Source organism: Pomacea canaliculata, linkage group LG4 (assembly GCF_003073045.1).
Source record: "Pomacea canaliculata isolate SZHN2017 linkage group LG4, ASM307304v1, whole genome shotgun sequence".
NCBI classification, from domain to species: domain Eukaryota; kingdom Metazoa; phylum Mollusca; class Gastropoda; order Architaenioglossa; family Ampullariidae; genus Pomacea; species Pomacea canaliculata.
Genome location: NC_037593.1, coordinates 9,478,726 through 9,501,752, shown reverse-complemented (window position 1 = coordinate 9,501,752; position 23,027 = coordinate 9,478,726). Strand labels below are relative to the sequence as shown.

General features: G+C 36.8%; 1 protein-coding gene across 5 annotated transcripts; it reads right to left on the bottom strand.

Annotated features, from left to right (window-relative positions):
• Nucleotides 1–432: 432 nt before the first annotated feature.
• LOC112561246 (RNA-binding protein cabeza-like) lies at nucleotides 433–22,712 on the bottom strand. 5 transcript variants are annotated; one of them, XM_025233602.1, is made up of 16 exons: nucleotides 22,632–22,712; nucleotides 21,523–21,562; nucleotides 20,843–20,918; nucleotides 20,216–20,321; nucleotides 18,891–19,046; nucleotides 17,921–18,109; nucleotides 14,281–14,332; nucleotides 7,790–7,851; nucleotides 4,580–4,725; nucleotides 4,133–4,262; nucleotides 3,737–3,820; nucleotides 3,201–3,332; nucleotides 2,985–3,060; nucleotides 2,670–2,791; nucleotides 2,111–2,369; nucleotides 433–672 (listed from the first exon to the last, which is right to left on the bottom strand). In XM_025233602.1, the coding sequence occupies exons 1-16, from the start codon at nucleotides 22,642–22,644 to the stop codon at nucleotides 639–641; spliced, it is 1,677 nt and encodes a 558-aa protein (XP_025089387.1). In that variant the 5' UTR covers nucleotides 22,645–22,712; the 3' UTR covers nucleotides 433–638. The 5 variants fall into 5 exon arrangements, with proteins under 5 accessions (XP_025089387.1, XP_025089388.1, XP_025089389.1 ...); XM_025233603.1 differs by having other exon boundaries at nucleotides 7,817–7,851; XM_025233604.1 differs by lacking the exon at nucleotides 17,921–18,109.
• Nucleotides 22,713–23,027: the final 315 nt, after the last annotated feature.

Sequence of the window (23,027 nt, the reverse complement as noted above, 5' to 3'; positions counted from 1 at the left end):
GTTGACTTGAACTGCTTCCCTGGCTTGTGAGCTCATTGAATATTAGTTTTCCCTCAGAAGAAAACTATTTACTACTTTTGGTGCTGTGCTCAGTGGCTATAGGATCTGGTGTAAGATGATAGATAAGTGGATTTCCAAAGAGGAATAAACAAAGATGTTTCGTATTTGATTGCCTTTTAAACCAAGAAATGGTAGTGCAAAAATCATAGCTGAGCATAGATTACATCTCATTTAAGCACTTAAAATTAGAGACCATTATACCGACGAACCCTAGAATCAAAGCAGTCCAGATTGTTTTCACACAGCATATTAATGTTTATAGCAACAACTTTTATCAATGATTTTGTAACAATCACTCAAAATACTGGTACATACATATAGCTGAAGAAAGAAAGATTTGAAATAGAAATTAAAAAACTCCCAAAAGTAAAAATGATGATAACAAAATGGTTTAATGTTCCATAATTGTTTTCATTAAAAACAGCCTTTTACAAGTGTACATATGAAATAAAACAAAAACATCAATTAAGACCATTCTGCTAGTGAAACTACATTTAAGTTCAGTCAATTATTCCATTCTGCTTCTCCCAATAATGTCTTGCTCATTTCCCATAGTGAAAGGACATGCACCAAATGTTTTAATAAGGTCTTTGCCTTCTGTCTCCCCGATCCCTGAAAAGAGATAAAAATTTAAGATAAAGGATGAAGGATCCATACTATTAAATGACAAGTATTACAATCACCTTTCCTTCTGCATCTAAAATGCTTGAATTTAAAAAAGCAGTTCTGTGCATGCATTTCAATCAGCTGGATACAAACTTATCTTTGGTCAAGAGAGGGAATCTGCATAAACAAAGTGCATTAGTTTTAAAGGCACCAGATTAAGCTTATGCCGTAGAACAGTGGTTCTCAAAGTATTTCGGACCAAGGCCTAAAAATCAATCTGTACTATTAATTTCAAATTTAAATTGCCGCATTAGTTTCATTACAATTCAAAACTAAATGTCCTTTTGTGACAGTAGTTGATATAAAACTACGTACAGTGGTACCTCGACATACGAGTGCCCTGACATACGAGTGTTTTGAGATACGAGCCGCCGAGCGAGCGATATTTTGCTTCGAGATAAGAGCAAGATTTGAGATACGAGGAAACACACTACACCGCTGCACACGACCCCAACATGCGGGGTGGATGTTGGAGTCGTGTACAGCATCTAACAGTTTCTCCCACCTCAGACTAGACCTCAGTCTGTGTGCTCGTTTCCCTCGTTTTCGAAGCATTTTTGATAAGTTGGATTCACGTTTTTTTGCTTTTTTTACATTTACAAAACATTATCACATTTATTTTTGTAACCATGGGTCCGAAGAAGACGATGTCTATTGAATTAAAGCGCGAAATCGTAGAAAAACACGAGCAAGGTGTGCGAGTAATTGACTTGGCGAGGATGTACGGGTGTAGCACATCAATGATATGTTCTGAGCTTAAACAGGAGTTGATAAAGGGTACAACGCCAGCTAGGGCCGTTACAATAATTTCTAAGCTACGGACTTCTCTCCATGAAAAGATGGAGAAACTATTGACTGTGTGGGTGACAGAGAAGCAGCTTCAAGGAGGAACCTTAACACAAAGCATCATGTGTGATAAGGCACAAGCGATTTACGGTGATTTGCTGAAGCAGATCCCACACACTTCCACAAACGAAGAATTCAATATGTTTTTATAGAATATGTATTTGTTATTCATAAATAAATGTTTCTTCTTGTAAATACACTTTTTCTTATTCAAAAACACTTAACAAAAACAACTGAGGGGGTGTTTGGGGAGCTGGAACGGATTAATGGCATTTCAATGAATTTCAATGGGGAAAATTGCTTTGAGATACGAGCAAGGTTACGGAACGAATTAAACTCGTATGTCGAGGTACCACTGTACCTCGTTCTTTGTAATTAACATGTGAATGCGAGGAATGCATCACTTCAAACATCACTTTGCTGACATATGACGACTGTCAGCCGCAGACCACCTGACTTATGCCCATGGCCACACTTTGAGAACCACTGCCATAGAAAATTGGGGTTTAAATGCACAATAATTGAAATCTATTGTTACCTTCCACCATCCCTGTCACCGCCACGACCTCGGGGTCCTCCTCGACCTCGGCCAAATCCCCCACGGTCTCCACCAAAGCCACCTCCACGTCCGCCACGATCACCACCCCCAAAACCACCGCCACGGCCTCCAAAACCACCTCTGTCTCCGCCTCGACTGCTGCCACCAAATCCGCCAGCCCGGTCACCTCCACGGCCACTCCCAAAGCTGCCACGACTGGATCCACTGCCAAATCCACCACGACCTCCCCCATTTCTTCCTGCATTGTCAGTAATTGCATATCAGTTGAAGTCTTATCAAAAGTGCCATACTCTATCCACAAATACAATAAAAGATTACAAAAGGCAAAAGGATGAGAGATCTTTCCCTCTGAATTCTCATCTGCTAATCCCTTTTAGACACCCCAACTGTGTACTTTTTTTGTTTATGGAAAGTACCAGAACAAAAGTCAGCAGTTTTACAGACTGAGTACCCCCGCTGAATTTGGCCTTACATTTACCACCACATATAAAGAAAATGAAAAACTGTTTAAAATTGTAAAATTAAGAAAATGATGTACCTCCACCGCCACCACCACCACCTCCTCCTCCTCCACCATTGTCTCCTCCTGCACTATCAGGACGTGGCTCATTGCACAAATTGCAAGCATTCCTCCACCGGAAGTTGGTATTGCCACAGTCTCTGAAAATTAGAACTTTCATTTGTTCTCAGAACATTAAATAGATTTTAAAAGTTAGTCTTCATCTAGCCACTTCTTTTGCACGTCTAAACCTCACACACTTGAACACAAAGATGAGAAATATGAAGTGAAACAAACCTGTGTTAAAAACATTTGATATTACAAAATGCTAAATACTGAAACAAAGTTACTCACGGGTTGGCGCAAGTCCAATCACCATCTCTGCTGTGACCACCTCCACTGCTTCCTCCACTTCCACCACCACTCATTCCTGTTCCCAAATACTGCACATTATCAAGCCATCCCAACTGTCTAATTGTGGTTACTACTCTTTAAAATGATTCAATGGTCATTTAACAAATTACTATTCTGGATAATGAATTGTACAAGGAGAGAGGAGAACAGACTTGCCTCCACTACTGCCACCACTTCCAGATCCTTGTCCACCTCCTCCACCACCACCAGCACTGCCACCACTGCCACCTCGACCACCACCCCCAAAGCCACCGCCACCACGACCTCCTCTATCACCACGAGGACCGCCTGAAAAACACACTTTAATTATTACAAAGATTCACTGTCCTTTATTTGCAAAGCCATTTTCAGCAGCAGCCTTAAAATGGAAAATAACTTCAACAAATTTAATAAACATTGGTATCTTTCCATCATTTACCCTGTTTAAAAAAAAAAAAAAAAAAAGGGGGGGGGGGTGAGTGGGAGAACAACCTTCCTACGACTTCATACATATCTGCATTAGTAGATCTGTGAGATAAACAAGTTGTGCCAAACTTCATTGATGAAATCTGGTGAAACAGTCACTTCCAAGTCAAATTACGAAGCAAAAGTGCTTTTAACATTTTCTAATTTCTATCTCTTGCAACTTTTTTAACCATCAAACACAACTGTTAACCTGCAACCATTTCCAAGGAATTTAAATGCATGCATACCTCTGCCCCGTCCTCTACCAAAGGCTGCATTAACAGGACGCTGAGCCAATTCCACTTTGATGGTTCGTCCATTGAAAACTTTACCTGCACAAAAGCATGCGATGAACCTTAAGCGTAAACCACTTTAAACAAAACTTATGTATCCTTACCAACCAACCAAAGAAACACAAATATCCATATCCTGCAATACCTTCAAATATCTTTAAGGTCAAGTCACTCTGCATAATGCAGATCTTATCCATGTGCTTATGCTCAGCTATTTTGTTTGCAATAGGAAAGATACTGATCAGACAAGGCTAAAATGAACACAGTGGCAAACACAGAAAGTAACATACACCTTAGTGATCTGATATGATCTCAAGAAAACGTTACACTGATAACCATGATAAAACCTACCATCAAACCAATTAATAGCAGCACTGGCAGTACCAGGATCATCAAATGTTACTGTTGCTTCTCCTTTGGGAACACCAGTATTCTTATCTTTGTAGATCCATACTTTAGGTTTACCGGTTCGTTTGTCCATCTGATAAACAATAAATGTAAATGAAAGAAATCGACTTAAAATAGGCGAAACCTGAAAAAATGTCATGTTAATTCTAGAAACAGAACTGCCTCTATATTACTGCATGGCAAGTGATATTCTCTTGCAGATAGGATGTTTCAGTAAGTGTAGTATTTAAAAGCCAGTACTTTCTGATAACACAAATATGCAATCCATACATTTGATGGCACAAATAGCTAGTAACTACTCAACACAATGCACATCGAGGTACTATGCACAAATTGTGATAAAGGGACTAAATCAGACACGGTAACAAAAAAAACAAACTGCAAGGTTACCTTAATAACTCCAATGCTACCAAAGTGCTGTACAAGACCCTCTTCTGTGACCTCATCTCCCATGCCAGAAACAAAAATTGTGTCTTGCTGTATTTCCATATCACCACGGGTTCGTTCACTAAATCCTCCTCCACCACGATCAGGACCTGAAATCAGGATAACCCTGTGTCAATACAACCACGTACTGTCTACAGTTATTTTCAATGTTATTTACAGAATTCTAAATATGCTAGTAAGTCTTAATTTCAAGCACATTTGACAGGTTCTATTCCTTCAACATTTTCACGTCATCACCAATGTAGTCCATTATTCATTCAATTATCTTTAATTCTCAGTAAGCACCAAAATATCCATGCCACACATATCCACATTCTCTTATATTGGCTTAAAGAAAAAACCCAACATGAAAAGTTTCACAGGAAAATCCATAGAAAATACTTAACATGTGTCAATCAAATCAAATTTGCATCTAAGAAAAAAATATCATTCCTTCTACAGTCATACACACACATAAATATATATGAAACACATAAGTGCATAGTTTTATTTGCAAGAGGAATAATAACTCGGTATAAGTGCTTAAAATATACTGGCGCACTCAAAATGAACGTAACACATCACTAAAATAGTATGGAAAGTTGATAGCTATGCATTCCTTTTTAGGTGGCTGGTGAGTGTAAACAGCAGATTTATAACTTGTTAAAATAATGCTCTAATCTATAACTGTACAGGTGTCTTGCAGTAAATAAATATTAAACGCATATTTACTCATTTGAACCTGTTTTCTGGTAAATTAGTGAAATTACTGCACTCAGTAAGCTCATCCTAAAGATAAATTATGAACACTAACTTTTAAAAAGTGGGGGACTTTAAAAAAGACTTTTGTCGATAAAATATTTAATTTTGATGGACATTTTCCTTCTCCCGCTGAAACACAAGAATCATGCTTGTCCCATGTACAAGGAGAAAACTGCCTCCCTCCCCAAATCAAATCTGACAAAGTGACAAATATATATATCTACACAAAAACGAAGTCTAGCAGAAATCCAAATATCATTCAAGGCACAAATGGCACTGTCAGGATCCTTTACAATTCTTTGTTCGACTGACCTATAAATAAATTTGGACAAGGTCAGACAAAAGTACACATTTAAAATTCACTTTTAGCTCACAGAAATGTTACAATTAAAAGTTTTAATAATTTCAAAGTTTGGCAGTTATTGTTATGGCAAAAAATGCAAATAACCAAGTTAAAAATTACGTGGTTGAAAAACTCTAATTATTAAACATTAGGTCATCATTTGAATGCCTTTAGGAAAATTGAATATGAAAAGCACAGTAATCCTGGAACTCACCTTCTGTCATACGACTGTTTTGCTTTATCTTCTGACAAAAGTTATGGCGTCGTCGCCACATACCATCTGGTCGTCTTTAGGTTAATGAATTTGACACACCGCCCACTAAATGGTTGGCGACTTTTAACATTTCAAACAGAGTCAATGCCATTTTTCTTGCTCTTATGAAATGTGTTATCAAGGGTGTCCCCACCATCATAGCTTAACATGCCCTATTGTGTAAATCCCCAAAATGGGTTTTGCACAGTAGATCTTAGGCATAAAGCTTGTTTTATCTTGTTACATACATTCCTTAACTTCAACACTTGCATATGTAGATGTTCCACCTGCTTCATGGTTTTGACAGGTTTTTAATCGGTCACCAAGTAATTAACACCGGCACCACATTTGTTTTAAAATATTAAAAATGAACACCAACAAACCTTCCTATGAACACTTCAACAAAATCTTTTTGTTGCATATTACCTATACACTCGTTTCATTTTAACACCCAAATATCCTTCATTGTGAAGTATTACTTCAAAGCATAATTCAAGTGTATCTGGCACTTTGCAGTCCTATTTTCCACTGGGAGGTGATTAAGAAGAAGTACCTGGCACTTCTACCACCAACAGTTTCCACTCTTTCTAGTTAAGAATTTATTGCCCATGCATCAATAAGCCCCTTTTATCTATTCTACAGGTTCCACAGCTTACAGTAAAGCCAGCAACCACAAACCCAGATTTTATCTGCTAATTACTGCTGTGTGTTTTGTGCATAGGTTTTAAGCCACCAATCAGGCTGGCTGCCATAGACATTTAAATCACAACTTATTATAGCTGACCAAATCTTGAAAAGGTCAGCAATCCCGGCCATCAATCATGATTACTACGGTACATTTGTCATCCATCAAAAATTGCTTTAAGCTGAGATTTGTATCCATATTTGGTCATTTTCATATAAATGACATTTACAACCACAACAGGTTCTACCAGTGAACATCACTATCTTTTGAAGAATGGACACGAATATGATGACAGGTCTTTGAGTGCTTTGTCTACTTTTTACAACTCCCTCTTAGCAAAACCTCAAATACATATTAGTTCCCTTGCTGATGTCCAACAAGCTATTTTCCTATGAAAATCTAGCAATCCTTTTCTTTTGTAAAACTCATTTTGGCAGTTTTCACATACTCTTCCCCTGACACTGATTGTGGATTCAACACTTTCACTGTTTCAGAAAATGTTTTGATAAACTTGTCAGTCTTTCTCCAAACAATCAAATAGTTAAATATTTTGTTCACTGTATTTTGTATTACAAAACACAATTTTTGTATCCAATGTGCACAACTGCTTAGGAATCGACACACTTTATAGCTTTGCCATCCAAAGCTGCAAAATACATTTCTCTAATATATATATTTAAAAAAAAAAAAAACCTATCCTTTTTTTTAAACAAAGTACATTTTAGTCACAGGATAATTGTACCTGAGACTGTAAACTTTAAGTATGCACACACATCAGGACTATTCAGGATACAGGTACTATTATGCCACAAAAATATAGGAAAGTTTTTAACTTGTTATAGTCATACGTTGTTTTTTTGGGGGGTGGGGGTGGGGGAAATCCAGACGCTGACTTTTCAGGACATTGTGGTACAAGGTTTTTAGCTTTTAAAAACTTCTTTACCTCATTCACCTGTCACTTTATTCTTAAATGGTGCTTTCCTATGAAAAGGGTTGAGCCACTTTGCTGATGGGATTATCAACACAATAAGAATACCAAATGAGGTATGTCCACTACCTTGTAATTCACACACATTAAAAATAAGAAGAAACACACACAAAAAAGTTAAAACCAATAGGAGATCAACTGACCAGAGTTGCATCCCAGATCACACTTACCACCACCAAATTTGTTGTAACCACCTCGGCCTCCACTGGAAGTACATACAACAACAATCTGAGTCACAGATGGCATGATGATATACACAGGAGTCTGTCCACTTCAGGCTTGAAAACCTGCAGTGCAATACTCTAATCTCCCCATTATTTCTAATATAGTTAACACACCCTTTGATCAGATTTGGAGGCCTTGTATGTAGCTCTGATTACTCCAGAAGTACCAATATATTAGCTCTTGTAAAATAAAACTTTTTAAAAATCTTGATAGTTGTAACAATGTAACACTACCAGAAAATTGCACTTGGACTTTGGCTAACTGGAAGTAACACAAATATAGCATCACTGGTCACCAATATAAAACTATGCAAAAAAAAAAATATCTGTTACACAAGTTTAGTCACATTATCAGCATTATTTCTCTTTGTAACAACATTCATCCTCATCATGGACCATAAGAAAATATGTACTTGACAAATCTGACTTCATGTTTTAGGACTTCTTGGACAGGCAATATGTAACTCCTGACTGTTGATATTGGCAAAAAATTCCAAATTCTTTATAAAAAATAAAAAAAACCCCAACCTAAATAGTGTTGTCATTAAGATCGTGACATCTGTGATGTATTAACAGTTCAAAAAATAAAGTATAAAATCTGGGAAGCACCAATCTTTTCAAAAAATGTGTATATCACGCTGACAAAACCCATCAAACATAGTCCAAAGGAAGAGATACTTTTGCACTACAATGCATGTGCAAATTTTCCCTTTTTTACTTCATTTTTATTAGGCTCAGGCATTACCTGTACGTAATTTTACAAATTCTTATCTTGCAGATAAAAAAGAAATAACAGTAAAACTTACTTAGTGCTGTTTTCCAACCAAAGTCATACTTGTTTACAATGCTTTCCTTAAAGTGTGACAAATGTAAATGTTTAATGCACCGCTACTCCTCCTTAACACCACCCACTCATATAAAATGTAAGAAATTATTGCAGACAAGCCTACACAATAAGCATGTAGTATAAATAAATTATTGTTTCCATGAATTGATGAGGTTGGTTGTGTTTTACGCCATGCTAGCAACTAAGGCTTTATCACGGCTATGGATTGATGAGAGGGATAAGAGAAACAATCCAAAAACGAAACAGTATCTGATAAAAATAAAGCAGTGTAAAACGCAACATAACTTTTCATTCAAACTCTACGGTGTCTCTTTGCTTTGACAGGGCAGTTGATGCCAGGCAAACAAACAACAGCAGTAAAAAAGGACTAACAGAAGAAGGGAATGTCAGCAACTAAAATACTAAGCTGATTTTTATAGACTGTATAAATGCTTGAGCTTTCTTAAAGGCCTCAGAGAATACTGTTTGCTTTCCATGCTATAAAGCATTAAAATGTCTATTTTAATTTTCAAAACAATCTTGGTCCTATAAACGTAATTTGCAATGCCTACAAATCTAAAAGCTAACAAACACCTCACCTCAACCATCTGAAATATGCATATACTTTATGCAAGAGATAAATGACAAGATAATCTCTAAACGCATTGTCCAATGGGCTTCTACTTGACAAAACTAATGATCCTACTTTTTGCAACGTTTTCAAAGGCAGAACTTGGGCATTATCTTCCTTGTGTAATTAGCAGGTTTTATTTAGGAACAGTCAAGGGCTCAAAGTTTACAATCAAAAAATGGAAAAATGTGGACCCAATCAAGCCAATACCTGGAAACGATGTTTTTAGGTTTAATATGACATTCCCCATATATCATGAACCACTGAGCAATTTTCTACCCCTGTAATGCCATAAAAGCATTCCCCAACCCCACATAAAAAAGTGCCTAAGAATATTAAACGCAAAATTTTCTCAATGCTTTGGAACATAATGGCATATGAATTATGGTACAAACACAATGTGTAGAACCCACAAGTGGCAGCATATCCCTTGGAAAATCATGTTTAAAGCTATTTTATCAGCAAGCTGTATTTGAATATTATCTTCCTTTGACAGATTACTACAACATCAGAATTTTCTTAAAATAATAAGGTCTCAGCAGCAACATACTGATCAAGCAGTATCCAGCTTCATTCACTTCCCCTTTTTTAAAATAAATCTACACAAAGGCCTGAAAAGCTAATTTATCTTTACCTGGTTCATTTACATCTGCATTCATACAGCACATAAAGATGTATATTCCTGGCTCATAAGCACTATCTGGCCACATCTTTGTGCAAGATAACATTTCTACGAAGATTCAGTAACAATCTCTTCTTAAAAAAGATGATAAACAGGGCTTCTGCTAAGGCTAAATTCTTTGGGGTCCCAGGGACCCCTTCTTCAGATTTCTAAGGGGTCCCAGGCTAACTCTTAGGGGTCTCTTTACACTGTGAAAAAAAAAAAAAAACCCACCAACAAATCAACATACTTTGTTCAACTGCCTTTCAGGTACACAAAGCACTGCAATGTCTAGTTAGAAACGGAGAGATTTCTGTGCCATGAAGTCTGTGCAAGCATCTGTGATGAGCTTATGCTCACTTTACTTGGGGTTCTGAGATGATGATTTTAACCACGCTATGAACATCTTGGAAACAGGTTAATGGAACTCTTCCCGGTAAGGGAAATAACTCAGTGCAAGGGAAGTTACTTTCACATTGTAGCAGACGACAACAATAGATTGGGCTACGATGTCAGACACTACAGTTACCTAATTTTGTATCTGTTCTTCGACTAAATTTGAAGGTGTCCCCTGGGACCCCATTGACGAAAATTGAAGGGGTCCTCCGAACTTTTAATGCATATTGCGTAAACAGAAGCCCTGATAAAACATGAATTAAAGTTATTATTCACTTTCAATATTTAAAAAAATAAAAATACTTAATCTAAGCAAGAATTAATCTTGCATTTAATCTGGTTTTCAAAACAGTCATTGCACATATAAGAAATTTTACACTCTTCATATACAACATTTCCCTGAAGTCACATAAGAGAGGACTTCCCCCCCCCCCTTACACAAAAAACCCCCTATAAGATTACACACTAACAGAACTCCCCCATGCAAAGAGAATAATAAATAGAAAGGTCAGTAGCCTGGCCTCTACCATTGTGATAAAAATTAACTTTGAGGCATATGGCAATTCACACTAGCTCCTTAAAGTCTTCTATGACCACACACATGATGTTGAACAAATTACCAACAGTAAAATGTACGACCATAAATATATATATAGTGACCAGTGTTACTATACAGTGCACTCTGTATGATCTAGTGAGACCAAAACATCAGTTTCGACTTTAAACCGCTTACAGGTTTGAAACCATAGAGATACCCCTTCATAATGATAAAATAAACAAGTCCTGTTCAAGACAAACTCAGATAATTAATAACAAGTCAATTACAACTCATTTAAAAGTTACTTATGCAAATATCTCTCACACACCTGATATATTAACGTAAAATCATAGATGCAGACTCTAAAATGTAACATCTACAAATACTGGTTGAGCACTTGCAAGGAGTAAATTTACACGACTTTCATTTTTAATTCCCCGTTATTTACACAATCCTGTTAAAAGACGAAATCTATTTTTAAAGTTTGGTTCATTATTATATATAAATGCTTTCTGGATTATTCCCTCTGAACATTTTAAGGAATGTCTGCTGTGCATTAGTTTAGTTTAATTAGGCATATTAAAGGAGGGAAAAGTCTTCCCCATATACATATTGGTTGCCAAGTTTAAAAAGGGTTTACTGATTTTGTCAGGATAGCTTCCCAACCACACAACTGAAATACATTTGAGGTTTCACTGTTGTTGTTTTTTTAAAGTCAATATCATCATAACTGATTTACCGACACCAAACCCTGAAGGTCTTTAATTGTTCAAACCTGAATAAAGACAGAACTTTAATCTTTTGCACAACATTAAACCATGAAAACATTTTAACACCATTTTTGCAACTGCCATTGATGAACAGTAACAGTTTTTATGGCGTATGGAAACGAGGAATGCAGAAATACTTTAGTGACTTATTAACAATGCTCAGTTTTATCTTTGGGAGAAGAAAAACAAAAACCACCATGGAACTGCTGAAAAAACAGGTCTGGCGACCATTGCTTTTTAACACGTTTTAGAAGGTAATCACAGGATGAAACTGCCGATGGCCATACATTTACCATTCAGTTAACATTACCTGCAAGCACGTTTATATTGTGTATGTTATTCTCCTGAGCTTACATGTTATCCTCCTCAGTTCAACCTTAGTTTTAATGTAAACTCCACACCCCCTCCTCACCAGCAAGATTATGTGTGTAAAAATCCACCGACTCAGCCAAACATCGAGTGGAAATTTCACCCACACACACAAATATGCTTCCTCACATGCTGTTGAAGAGGAACACTGGGAATGCAATGCCAGTTTCTTCATCCACAGCTGAAGCACTGCACATATTCAAGGATGCTGCCAACCATACCAACATTCCATACTTATCACTGTTCCACTTTATGCACTTTTAAAAGGTTTCTTGAGAATGCAAAATTTTATTCACAAGTTTTAGTTCTCATAATGTACAAAAACCATAAATTCTCATTAAAGCTGCACATAATCGTTAATGCTAACCCCAACAGTCCATATCATACAAATTAGCAACATCTGCACAATAAAATATTATGCAATGTTATTCTCGACATTTTTGTATTCTGAAATTTCGGAACACTCTTTGGTTTGAAACCTTTCTTAGCAAGCTCATGGCATTTGCTAAGCAACGTCTATTCCATTTTCAATATCAAATTATTTTTTTTAAAATTTGCAGTGCTTATTTTTGTATGTGTGATGCAGCAATTTTTAACTGTCCCAGTGAATAACTTTAGCAATTTTGGAGTTCATCAGCTAAAAATACTTAATTTGACCAACATATATTTTCTGAACACCTTTTATAATCTGTCTCCAGTATTGATTTAATGTAACACTCTTTTCAAGTGTGCAGTGAAATGACACTGACACAAGCATACCTGTTTATCATTTTATGTAATTAGTTCACACCCATTTTAACATTTTGCTAGTCTAGGAGTCAATCATCTGAATTCTTTAATACACACTGGTAGAATTTTAACCAGGTAGTTTATTAATAATGTACTTTTCATTTAGATCAGTGGCAAATAGTCATGACAGCAAGAACCACACAAGACTACAGTGTGCCTCTCTCCTTTGTGGGTGCACTGTCAACACTACTTAAAAAAAAACCAAACGTTTGTGTTGCCATGATGGTATAGCTGACAAAACACCAAGGGGAAAATGCATCTTCGATTGTGAAACTGACCAGTCACAAGTAAAAATCTCCACATGATCAGGTCTTTATTTCCTCAGACATAATTTGAAAATCTCTGGTTAGAAGCACCAACTGAACGACACATTAAAAAAAAGTTTTATATTTAATGGAGTATGAATGTGTGGTGCCGTGCATATAGTGGCACAGATTTAAAATACTGGATATTTTGAAAACAACAAAATAGCTAGGTTTTCTTTAGCTTTCATAACAATTTTTTTTTCACACAGCCATATTTTGCATGGAGAGGGATCCCACATGGACTACAATTTCTACATTGAACACTTTGTCTAAGAGTTTAACTTTCCCTCAGTTTTTTTTCATCTGCTTTGTACTTGCTAAGGAGGGCAGGTGAATCTCCAAAGCGACAACACTGCATTTTTAAAACCTTTCATGATTTATAAAATTCCCACAAAAATATAAAAATCCAAAAACTCTCAAAAAAAAAAATAAAAAAAAAATCCCTACACATATTCAACCTACTCACTACATTTAGGATAAATGTGCCTTCAACAATCCATGTCAGTCTGCAAAACTGTATGCAACAGTTTTTATTCCAAAACCATATAGACAAAAAGGTATAAAATCTGATCATAAAACTTGATGACCTATGAACAGGGGGATGGTAACTTTTTTGGTTATTTGGAGTTTTAAAAAAATGTTGATTCACTTTTACATGATGGTCAACCATGACTATTACTTGATCATAGTACACCCCTGTGATCATTCATTTTTGTGTAACCCAATGTTCAAAGACATTTTGGGGAAATGTCATTGGACATAGCTAATTCAAATTTGATGTACAAGATGACTTAGGTAAGAACCAATTATATCTGCATACTTTATGTTTCATTGTTTTGTTTTAGTAGAAAATAATAAAATTAGTGAATCAGGGCATCAACATGTATGCCATGAGTTAAATGATTTCCCAAATTTATAATACCAGTGATGTCTTTTTATGTTAGACCACTTACATGTGCACACCAAGATGCCAATTCAATATTTTGCTTGAAATACGGGTTTTCATAAGGAAAAGCAGCCTTTTCATTACATGTTACTACCGCTGATTTTACCATTGATTTCTTTTATAGTTTATTTGTTTAAATCTTTCATTCAAACAAAGAAATAAAGATTTTGACAACTTACCCAAAGTCACCACCACCACCACCACTGCCTCCTCCTCCACCACGTCCACCACCTGTATGACAAAACAAGTACCCTGACATGATGAGACTTCATGTTTGACAAAATGATTTTTAAATTTTTTTTTTTTAGCTGAGATATTTAATGCAAAGGATTGACTGGGTTATTTGTAATGAGTGGATTAAAGAATGCCAGCTTATTGCTAAGTCTAAGCCAAAAAAAAAAAAACAACTATAGAAAAATTAAGTATCTTACAATGCATACACAAATTTTAAAATCTCACACTATCTTGATGGGATATCTGTGCTTATAATCAAAATAAATGGACACAAAAAAATCTGACCCCAGAAATTAACATTTAAAAATGAACTAAAATGATTCTAGATCAGTGGTTCTTAACCTGGGTTCGATCGAACCCTAAGGGTTCGGTGAGTCGGTCTCAGGGGTTCGGCGGAGCCTCAGCCACGGAGGTCAAGACACACCCGCAATTAGAGACGACACTAAAGAAGGGTTCGGTGAACGTGCATATGAAACTTGTGGGTTCGGTACCTCAAAAAAGGTTAAGAACCACTGTTCTAGATACTGATTTCTCTACTGCTGGAAAAACTTAGAAAAAATAAGCAGTGAAAATGATATACCCCGCTATTTACTACTTAAGTAGTCATCTATCATATTTTTACACACACAAAAAATTGGTCTCTTTTGCATGACTTTGATATTCAAATGAACAACTTGCCCATGGAATAGTAATTATGTGTAAACATTAATTAGTTTATTTAGGCGTGCTTCTATAAAATATTTATGCATTAGATCTGAAACTCATTAATAAAAACTGAATAGGTTTTACTTTTGTGTTGGTAGCATTATAGTTTTTTCCTGATGAAATTTGTTTAAAAATGACAGTCAATTTAAAGGCGGAACTTCCTGTGGGCGTTTTTTTTAAAAATATATGCACAATGGTTTCGCCCATGCGAGGGAAGGTAGGAGTACACAGTGCTGACTTCAACAAGCCGTCAGTTTTACCTAATTGCTACCCTGGCCCTGAAGCAGGGTGGAGATCACAGCCAATATCCCGAGCAACAAAACGTCTTTCTCAGCCAAGTACTTGCTGTTGGCGTTTAGAAAGCTGAAGTGAAACAGTTCCCAACTGAACGTACTGTCAGGGTTAGGACCGACAATTGAATGTATTCTCCATAAAAACGAGAGAAAAATAAAGGAGAAAAAGACGAACAGCGGAAATGACACAATCATAAAGACAACTGGATTTTAAAACTTTATTTTTATTGCTTTCGTCGATCTGTTTTTATATCTCCATATCTTTCTTTACTCATAAGGGATAATATTAAACATTTTCAGTTTATTCCCCTGGTGACTGACATAAAACACATCTGTGTTTGTGTGCAATGTTTGTACCTTTACAAATGGGCAACAATTCACACCTTTAACACAGGGCCCATTCACCATCTACAATAGCGGCCCCACGGTCCATGTCTATTGGTTAGCATAAGGTGAAGGACACTGTACATCACGTTCATGCACAGTCTCATGCACCTCTTCGCTTCACGTGAAGCTATCAAAAATAGGAATATCCCCATTCAATATAAAAAATTTGCTAAGAGTGCCAATTTGGGATATGTAAATGATACATTTTTGAGAAGGCTGCCACGGTTTTCTGCAGTCGGTGACTTTTTGAAGCACCAGTCTGAACCTCCGTAAGACATGGTGCCATCAGCTCAGTGACAAGACAGCAGCGGTCAGGGATCATGTTTACTGGTGTATTGAAGATTGTGATGGCGACTCCGCGAGACTAAGGCACTTGTTGGATGGATGTATTACACACTTCCAAAACATCCTTGACAAGTGTAATCAAGGCTCACCATGCAGGCAATCGCTTTATACACCATCTCTGGTAGTGCTAACTGATCCTACTGCTGTTAAGCTTGTAAGCGACTTTCTGCACTACCATATCCTGTATAAACATCCAGAGGACTAAGTGCTGTCCAGGGACACATTTTATGCTGAAAGTTTTAACAATGTGTGTCTGATCGATCTGCCTAAGCGTGTTCTCATTACAAACATGAGGCACTGTGACATGCTCACCAGTCTCGCTGTTTTAGACTGGAATGAACATGTTCATAGAGATTCTACAGCACAACCGGAGATGACATGGACAATGCACTTTAAAGAAGAAAACTTATAAACTAGCACATGCTGTCTGGAGATTTGTCACTGAACAATACAAATTAAATTCTGAACATGAAGAAAACACATTAACTGAAACAGACAGTAGTTCTGATGAAGATTTGGAAATGAATAATATATGATTTAAATAACAAAATTCAACCGTCATTGATAAATGAGACAATAATTTACCATCAATGTTTGTACTTTTAAAAAAACTGAAATTGTTCTAACCACGGTACAGCTCCACACCAAAAAATGAATTGTCTCTACTGACATATTTGTTCCCGTCTAAAATGCACGACCCATTCCCGTTATAATGAATTTTTATCTTGTTCACTTTACATATTTGTTATTCCGTGATATCAATTGTAGGATCAGTAGCAGTGTTAAATTTTGTGTTTCCATTGGTCATTTTGCTTTGTTATATATCGATATGTATGACAGTGCCTCCAGCCACTGATTATGTTTGCATACCTGTACTTCACCTGCCAATAAGAAACGTTGAATTCCTTGTAATGTTACATAGATCATGAGATGAAGGGGGAAGGTGTTTGAAATTGTGCAAAATAAATTAAATGAATTTCAGTTGTAAACTATATTTTGTTATTACTGTTGCTCTTTTCCCCTCTTACTAGTTTTCATTGGGTTGTCCAAAATGACACAAACCACACAAGAGTCAAACTATCAGCGGTGTATATACAAGCTCTGCCCTCTTGCTTCCAGCCTCAGATTTTATTGTACATTTACAGATTACCTCCCAGAAGTGTATGATGAGTAGCTGCCACGGAAGTACAGTGTGGTAAGAAAATGGTGTAGTAGAAAGGACATCAAATTCATGAGATGGACATGCCTGTCATTTTCCAGATTCAGAGTGTAAGAAATAAAGTATACACAGCTGGAAAATAAAATAATATAATACTACCGCGTGAACACTAGCTTACACGCCATCGAACTAAAAAGTTCGGTGGAATGCACACATAGACCGAACATGTAAGCATGAACTACAAGCCGAATATCAATATCCTAGCTCATGAGAAAAGAAAGATAACAGATATACAGTAAGATAAAATAAAAGGCAATAAAAATAAAGTTTGAAAATTCCGTTGTCTTTATGTTTGTGTCATTTGTGCTGTTCATCCTTCTCTCCTTTATATATTTTAGGTTTGTTTGTTAAGAAAACATTCAGTCCTAACCATGACAGCATGTTCAGATAGAGGTCGTTTCACCTCAGCTCTCAGATCGTACAGCAAGTACTGGTCAGGTGAGGAAGACGTTTTATTGCCAGGCTAGCCGGCAGTGCCTATGATGTCCACCCTGCCTATTGTTCAGGTAGTAATTGGAGATGACTGGCCGCTAGCAGTCCGCACTGCATGTACTTCCCACCTTTCCTTGCACAGGCAATACCATTCTTTTCCGTCCAGAAGTTCCGCCTTTAAGGGGGATTAAAAAAAGGACCTACCATAGCCACTATCTCGTCCTCCACCCCCATAGCTGCTACTCCCACCGCTTGATGACCGGCCATAATCGGAGCCAGCACCAAATCCTGCGTTGTCACCAGCAGGTTGTCGGTAACGGGAAGAGCCCGCATCCCCATATCCTTGGGAACTACTTCCAAAGCCAGAACTTTGCTGCGATCCTCCAAAACCCCCTGTGGAATCCGATGTAATTTAATGGCTCAAATATTTATCTCAATTTAATTATCTGTTGCTAGCTAGGAAAAAGATTTATAAAAAAAAAAATCCCAACTTTCTTTAATGCATCACCCTACAACCATTACAGACAACTATATATTTAGAAATTTTGACCATGAATGCACTGTGAAATAAAAACAAATTCTGAACTTCGAATGTTATAAACACATTCTTCCCTTGTCATCTTGCCAGCACTCTAACAAACATGATGAAAAAATATTTTTCATGATTACAGGATGTGGTTTCAGAGTGTGAGATGAATAATGGAGATAAAATTAGGCAAGTGCGCACTGACTCAATGTCTAAATAAACCAGGGAAAAATCTGCAATCTGTGCCTTAAAATCTCCTCTCCCTCACAAGAACCCATGTTTACACAAATGAACAAACTGCTGCAGATGTCGTGACTGAATATCCCTTTCTACCTCAATAGTTTGTTAGAACATATGTGCTGAGATAACAAGGTATGACTATACCATAAACATTTAAAATGAAAAAGAAAATTTTGCCTGCAAGTCAGTGAAAGGCAAAAAACATAAATGACAGCTTCAGCTTCATGTTGAAATCAATACATTCTTGAACATTTGCGAGTTTATTGTAATAACAAATACTCTGAACTGTACTATTTGTTACCTGGTTCATCTTGTCACATGCACACTATCATACTGCCAAACTATAACTTATTTTCAGGGTTGTATCCACACACACTATGCATGTGTGCATTTTCCCTATCAACTTACCTTGGTCATAATTGCTGCCACTACTGGCACTGCCACTGTGGCCATAAGTTGAGCCTGCAGACTGGTTATAGCCACCGACAGTCCCCTGCTGTCCATAGCCTCCTCCTGCAGGAGCACTTTGACCATAACTTGACTGAGCTGGTGTCTGGCTATAGTCTGAAAAGAGTAAAAACTAAAATAAGTAATGTCACATATACAGTTTACGGCAACTGCATCTCAGACTGCCAACAACCTGTGACTACTTTCAATCTTCTTGCAAATGCTCTGTTCATGGAACTGGCTAAATCACTGATGCAGAATGACAGTGATATCTCTTCACCTGAACGGCTTGTGGGGACTAGCTCTCCCTGTTCCATTTACCTTTTCTTCTTGAAGTGCCATAAGATTTTTGTTGTTGTTGTGTTTGATGTCTGCTGAATATTGTTGATCTGTTCTTTTGGTTGTGTTCTCCTCGCATAGTTCTGTGAAACTGTTTTTTTGAGAAGGTGCCCAATCACTGTCTTCATCATCTAATGCCATCTTAACAGTTTTTCGTTGGAATAATTCTCCACTTCCATGCAGGTGTATTGCAGCCATATGCTCAACTGGGGGTGATTAGGAACAAGAGATGCAGCTGTCAAAAGCTTTTGCTCTATGGACCTTACCCACCTCTATTGCCTTGATTTTAGATCTATGTTAGTCAACATGCATGGACTTCATCCTCTGATCTATTGTCTACATTCTTGCCTCCTGCTTCATTTATTTTCTCCACTGCCATTGTCTCGATGCAAACCTCATGGCTGTCACGGGTGTGCCAAAAATTATATTTGTTGCTGCCACCATCATCATTAACATTTATGCTACTACAAATCATGACTGCAAGTCAAAAAACAGTCAAAGAAGAAGAGAGGCCTGAAATGGATACACTGGTAGTGTTACTCAGCTGTGGTGACTGCATCTATGCTGATGGCATTAACCTTCTCAAAATAAGAACACTGAACTGTTTTGAGATCATTACTACAACTGGTTTCAGGTGAAAATATCAAATAGTTGAGTTTCCTCCGGTTCTGGAAAAACGCATCCAAACAATCCAAAATGTTGCTCATTCTTTTTGGTGTTGATTGCTGGCAATGTTTGATTGGTGTAATAGCTTAAAGTACAATGCTTGTGATGCTTGATCGCAGGTGCAAACTGTGCAATTTTTTACTGGATATTTAACGGATGGCTTTTGAATGGTTAAACTTAAAGGTTATTTTATATCACCTATATCTTTTGGAGATATCAATTCAACCATTCAGGTTTGCATTTAAGACCATGTGCACTGATACAGTTACATGAAACCTTACCATATGACTGCTGTCCATACTGTGGAGGTGCATGTGCTGGAGCAGCTCCTGGTTGGGCATATGAACTCTGGTCATAATTATACGCTCCTTGCTGATCGTAGGAATTCTGCAACACGATAAAGCCAACACATCTTATAAATAAAGCAAAATAAGGCAGTTTTGCAGTGCATATGACCAGGTTGAAAAGTAGTTTCTCCGATTCTCATCAAATTTGGCAAGATTTTTTTTTTAACAGAAACATTATAGGTTATATGTAGTTTATATATATGTTACTCAGAAGAATGTTCAATTTCTTGCATTTATTTTCTGTTATGGCTCTGAATGAAAAAATATACTGCATGGAAAAAATTTCAACATGTCTAAGCAAATTTTAATTTTGAAATTTGCCAGAGAGAAAACAGGGACAGCATAGAGAGAGAAAGGGAATGACAACTGACAAGAGTGAGAGAAATAGGGGGTGTGAGAGTGGGCAGAGTTAGCGGAAATCAATTCCAGGAAAAGCAGACACCCTGAAAAAAGCAAAACCAATGAAACAAACATGCAAGTCTACACAGTCATAATCAAAACCATACTATGCTCTATTTGGTTAAAAAAAAAAAAGGGGGGGGGGGGAGGACGACCACTAACCACTGCAGGTGGTTGCTGACCATACGATTGGGCATAGGAACTGGCATCAGCACCACCATACCCTCCATAACTGTACCTGTAGAACAAATGATTATGTAGGTACTTCAACTTAGTTTTGTGAAATTTTTTTACTTTCCTAAATGTGATACTCTCTTGTTACTGCATTTTTAATTACAATGAAAAAAGTTTATTTGTCAAATGGTGTGGCTTATTTCATGACCAGATTTCCCACCCAGAATTGTTTTAAATCACACAAGTGTATTTTGGCGCTTGGCATCAGAAGCTGGTCATAGCTGTACTTATGCTGTGATCTATATTGTCCAAATATGACATCTAGGGAAAAGAGTAAGTTTTCACCTGATGCAAGGCGACTTTTGCATAAAATAGGTGCTGAACTTGAAATTCCTGTTATGTCTTTTTAGCGTAATAAGCTCAGCTTCACTTTAACCTGTTGACTGGGATCATACTCGATGCTTCTGTTCAAGCACCTCATTCCTATATCTTTATCGTCACTATCAGTACCACATAAATCACGTAATAGTTCAGCCACTGCGGTTTAGGCTAAGCATCCTCTGCTAAAAAAAAAAGAACTTACAGTTGTAATAAGACTTCAAAGCAGACATAATTTCTTATGTTTTTTATTTAAATTTAGCATCCAGTTACACAGATTAACAACTTACCCTCCTTGAGTAGCGCCTGTCTGACCCGAGTAACCATATTCTGGAAATTAATAAATAAAACACCATATAAAAGAATTTCTAATAATACAATGGTGGTAGTTTTTTTTTAAGAATGCTTACTAGAGGAAAAATCTACATACTTCCTGTAATATGTTTGTGCTCATATTTGCTGTCTGTAAAGGGCATATACATTTGTGAAAGGTATATATTGAGTCACTAAATAAGTTTACGCACAATATTTTTGTATTCAAAATTAAGCAGTAAAATTATTTCTGATAGGTATTAAAAAAAAGATGGAAAAATCCCGCAAAACAGATTTAATATTTATAGCACACTTAGACTCAAAGAGAATTTAAGAACGAGTTTTTAGAACTGAGGTGTCGCATGAATGAACCTTACAAATTCATTAATCAAGGGGGGGGGGGGAGATTGGTGTTTTACGCCGTGCCAGCAACTGAGGCTATATTATGGCAAGGCGGCCAGCCCTGTAAACAGATGCCACGTTCAGAGGAAGAGCAGCGTGCCCGAGACGAGAAATGAACTCTGGGCAGCCAACCTTAATTCATTAATCAAGCACCAGTACAATGTTACTGGTAGACTGCAGTAACATAGTGTCTATACTCTGGCCAAATAGGACAGGGACAGCAAACGGTTTTTAGTTTTGCTCTGGGAGCGATGAAACTGTTTTCTCTATTTGAATCAATAATCGTAAATTTTTCTTTCTGTCTGTACTGCGGTTGTTCCATGGCTGTGAAAATCATTATTGATTCACGTAAACTGATTACATTGATCGGCGGCCGTTTTAAATATTCATACAAAAATATTTATATCTAAAGCCGCTATGACTTACCATGTCTTAAAAATAATCAACGGCAGAATCGGACTTACTTGTTCCTAAATTTACATAAGTCCACAAAATCTAACCACTGTGAATTGGAAAACCGGTCCAAGATGGCGGACATGCTGAGACGTCAAATATTGTTACAATTACACAGTAAAAAGTCTGATTCATATAAAAAGCTTCATAAACATATGCTAAAAAGTTTCAATGCTAAATGTTCATTCAATGCCTTTGCGGCACACTTAAACCTCATTTGATTTTAACTTACGAGGGTCTGCCATAGCCTCTGTGGTTGGTCGCCTGTATCTCCTTGAAACCGGTTTAGTCTGGTTAAGTGTAAAAGTGGAATTGCACGTGGTGAATAAAATTCTGAAATTTCCTTCATGACAGTGAATAATCTATCAAATATCCTAAGATTGTGTGTATTTTTAAACAAATATTCATTGAAATAAATGGTTATAAATTATTTCTAAATATTTGCACTATACAGTCAAATTAATTTCCTGGCAATTTACCAGATAATTTTTTTAATCAATCAAATGACCACACCACGGACGTGTATACAAGTTCGTATACAAATCACGCTGTGCAATCGGACAACGAACATTTTTGCACTATCCAGGCTTAATTTTTTTTTAATTATATATTTTGTTGCATTTTTAAA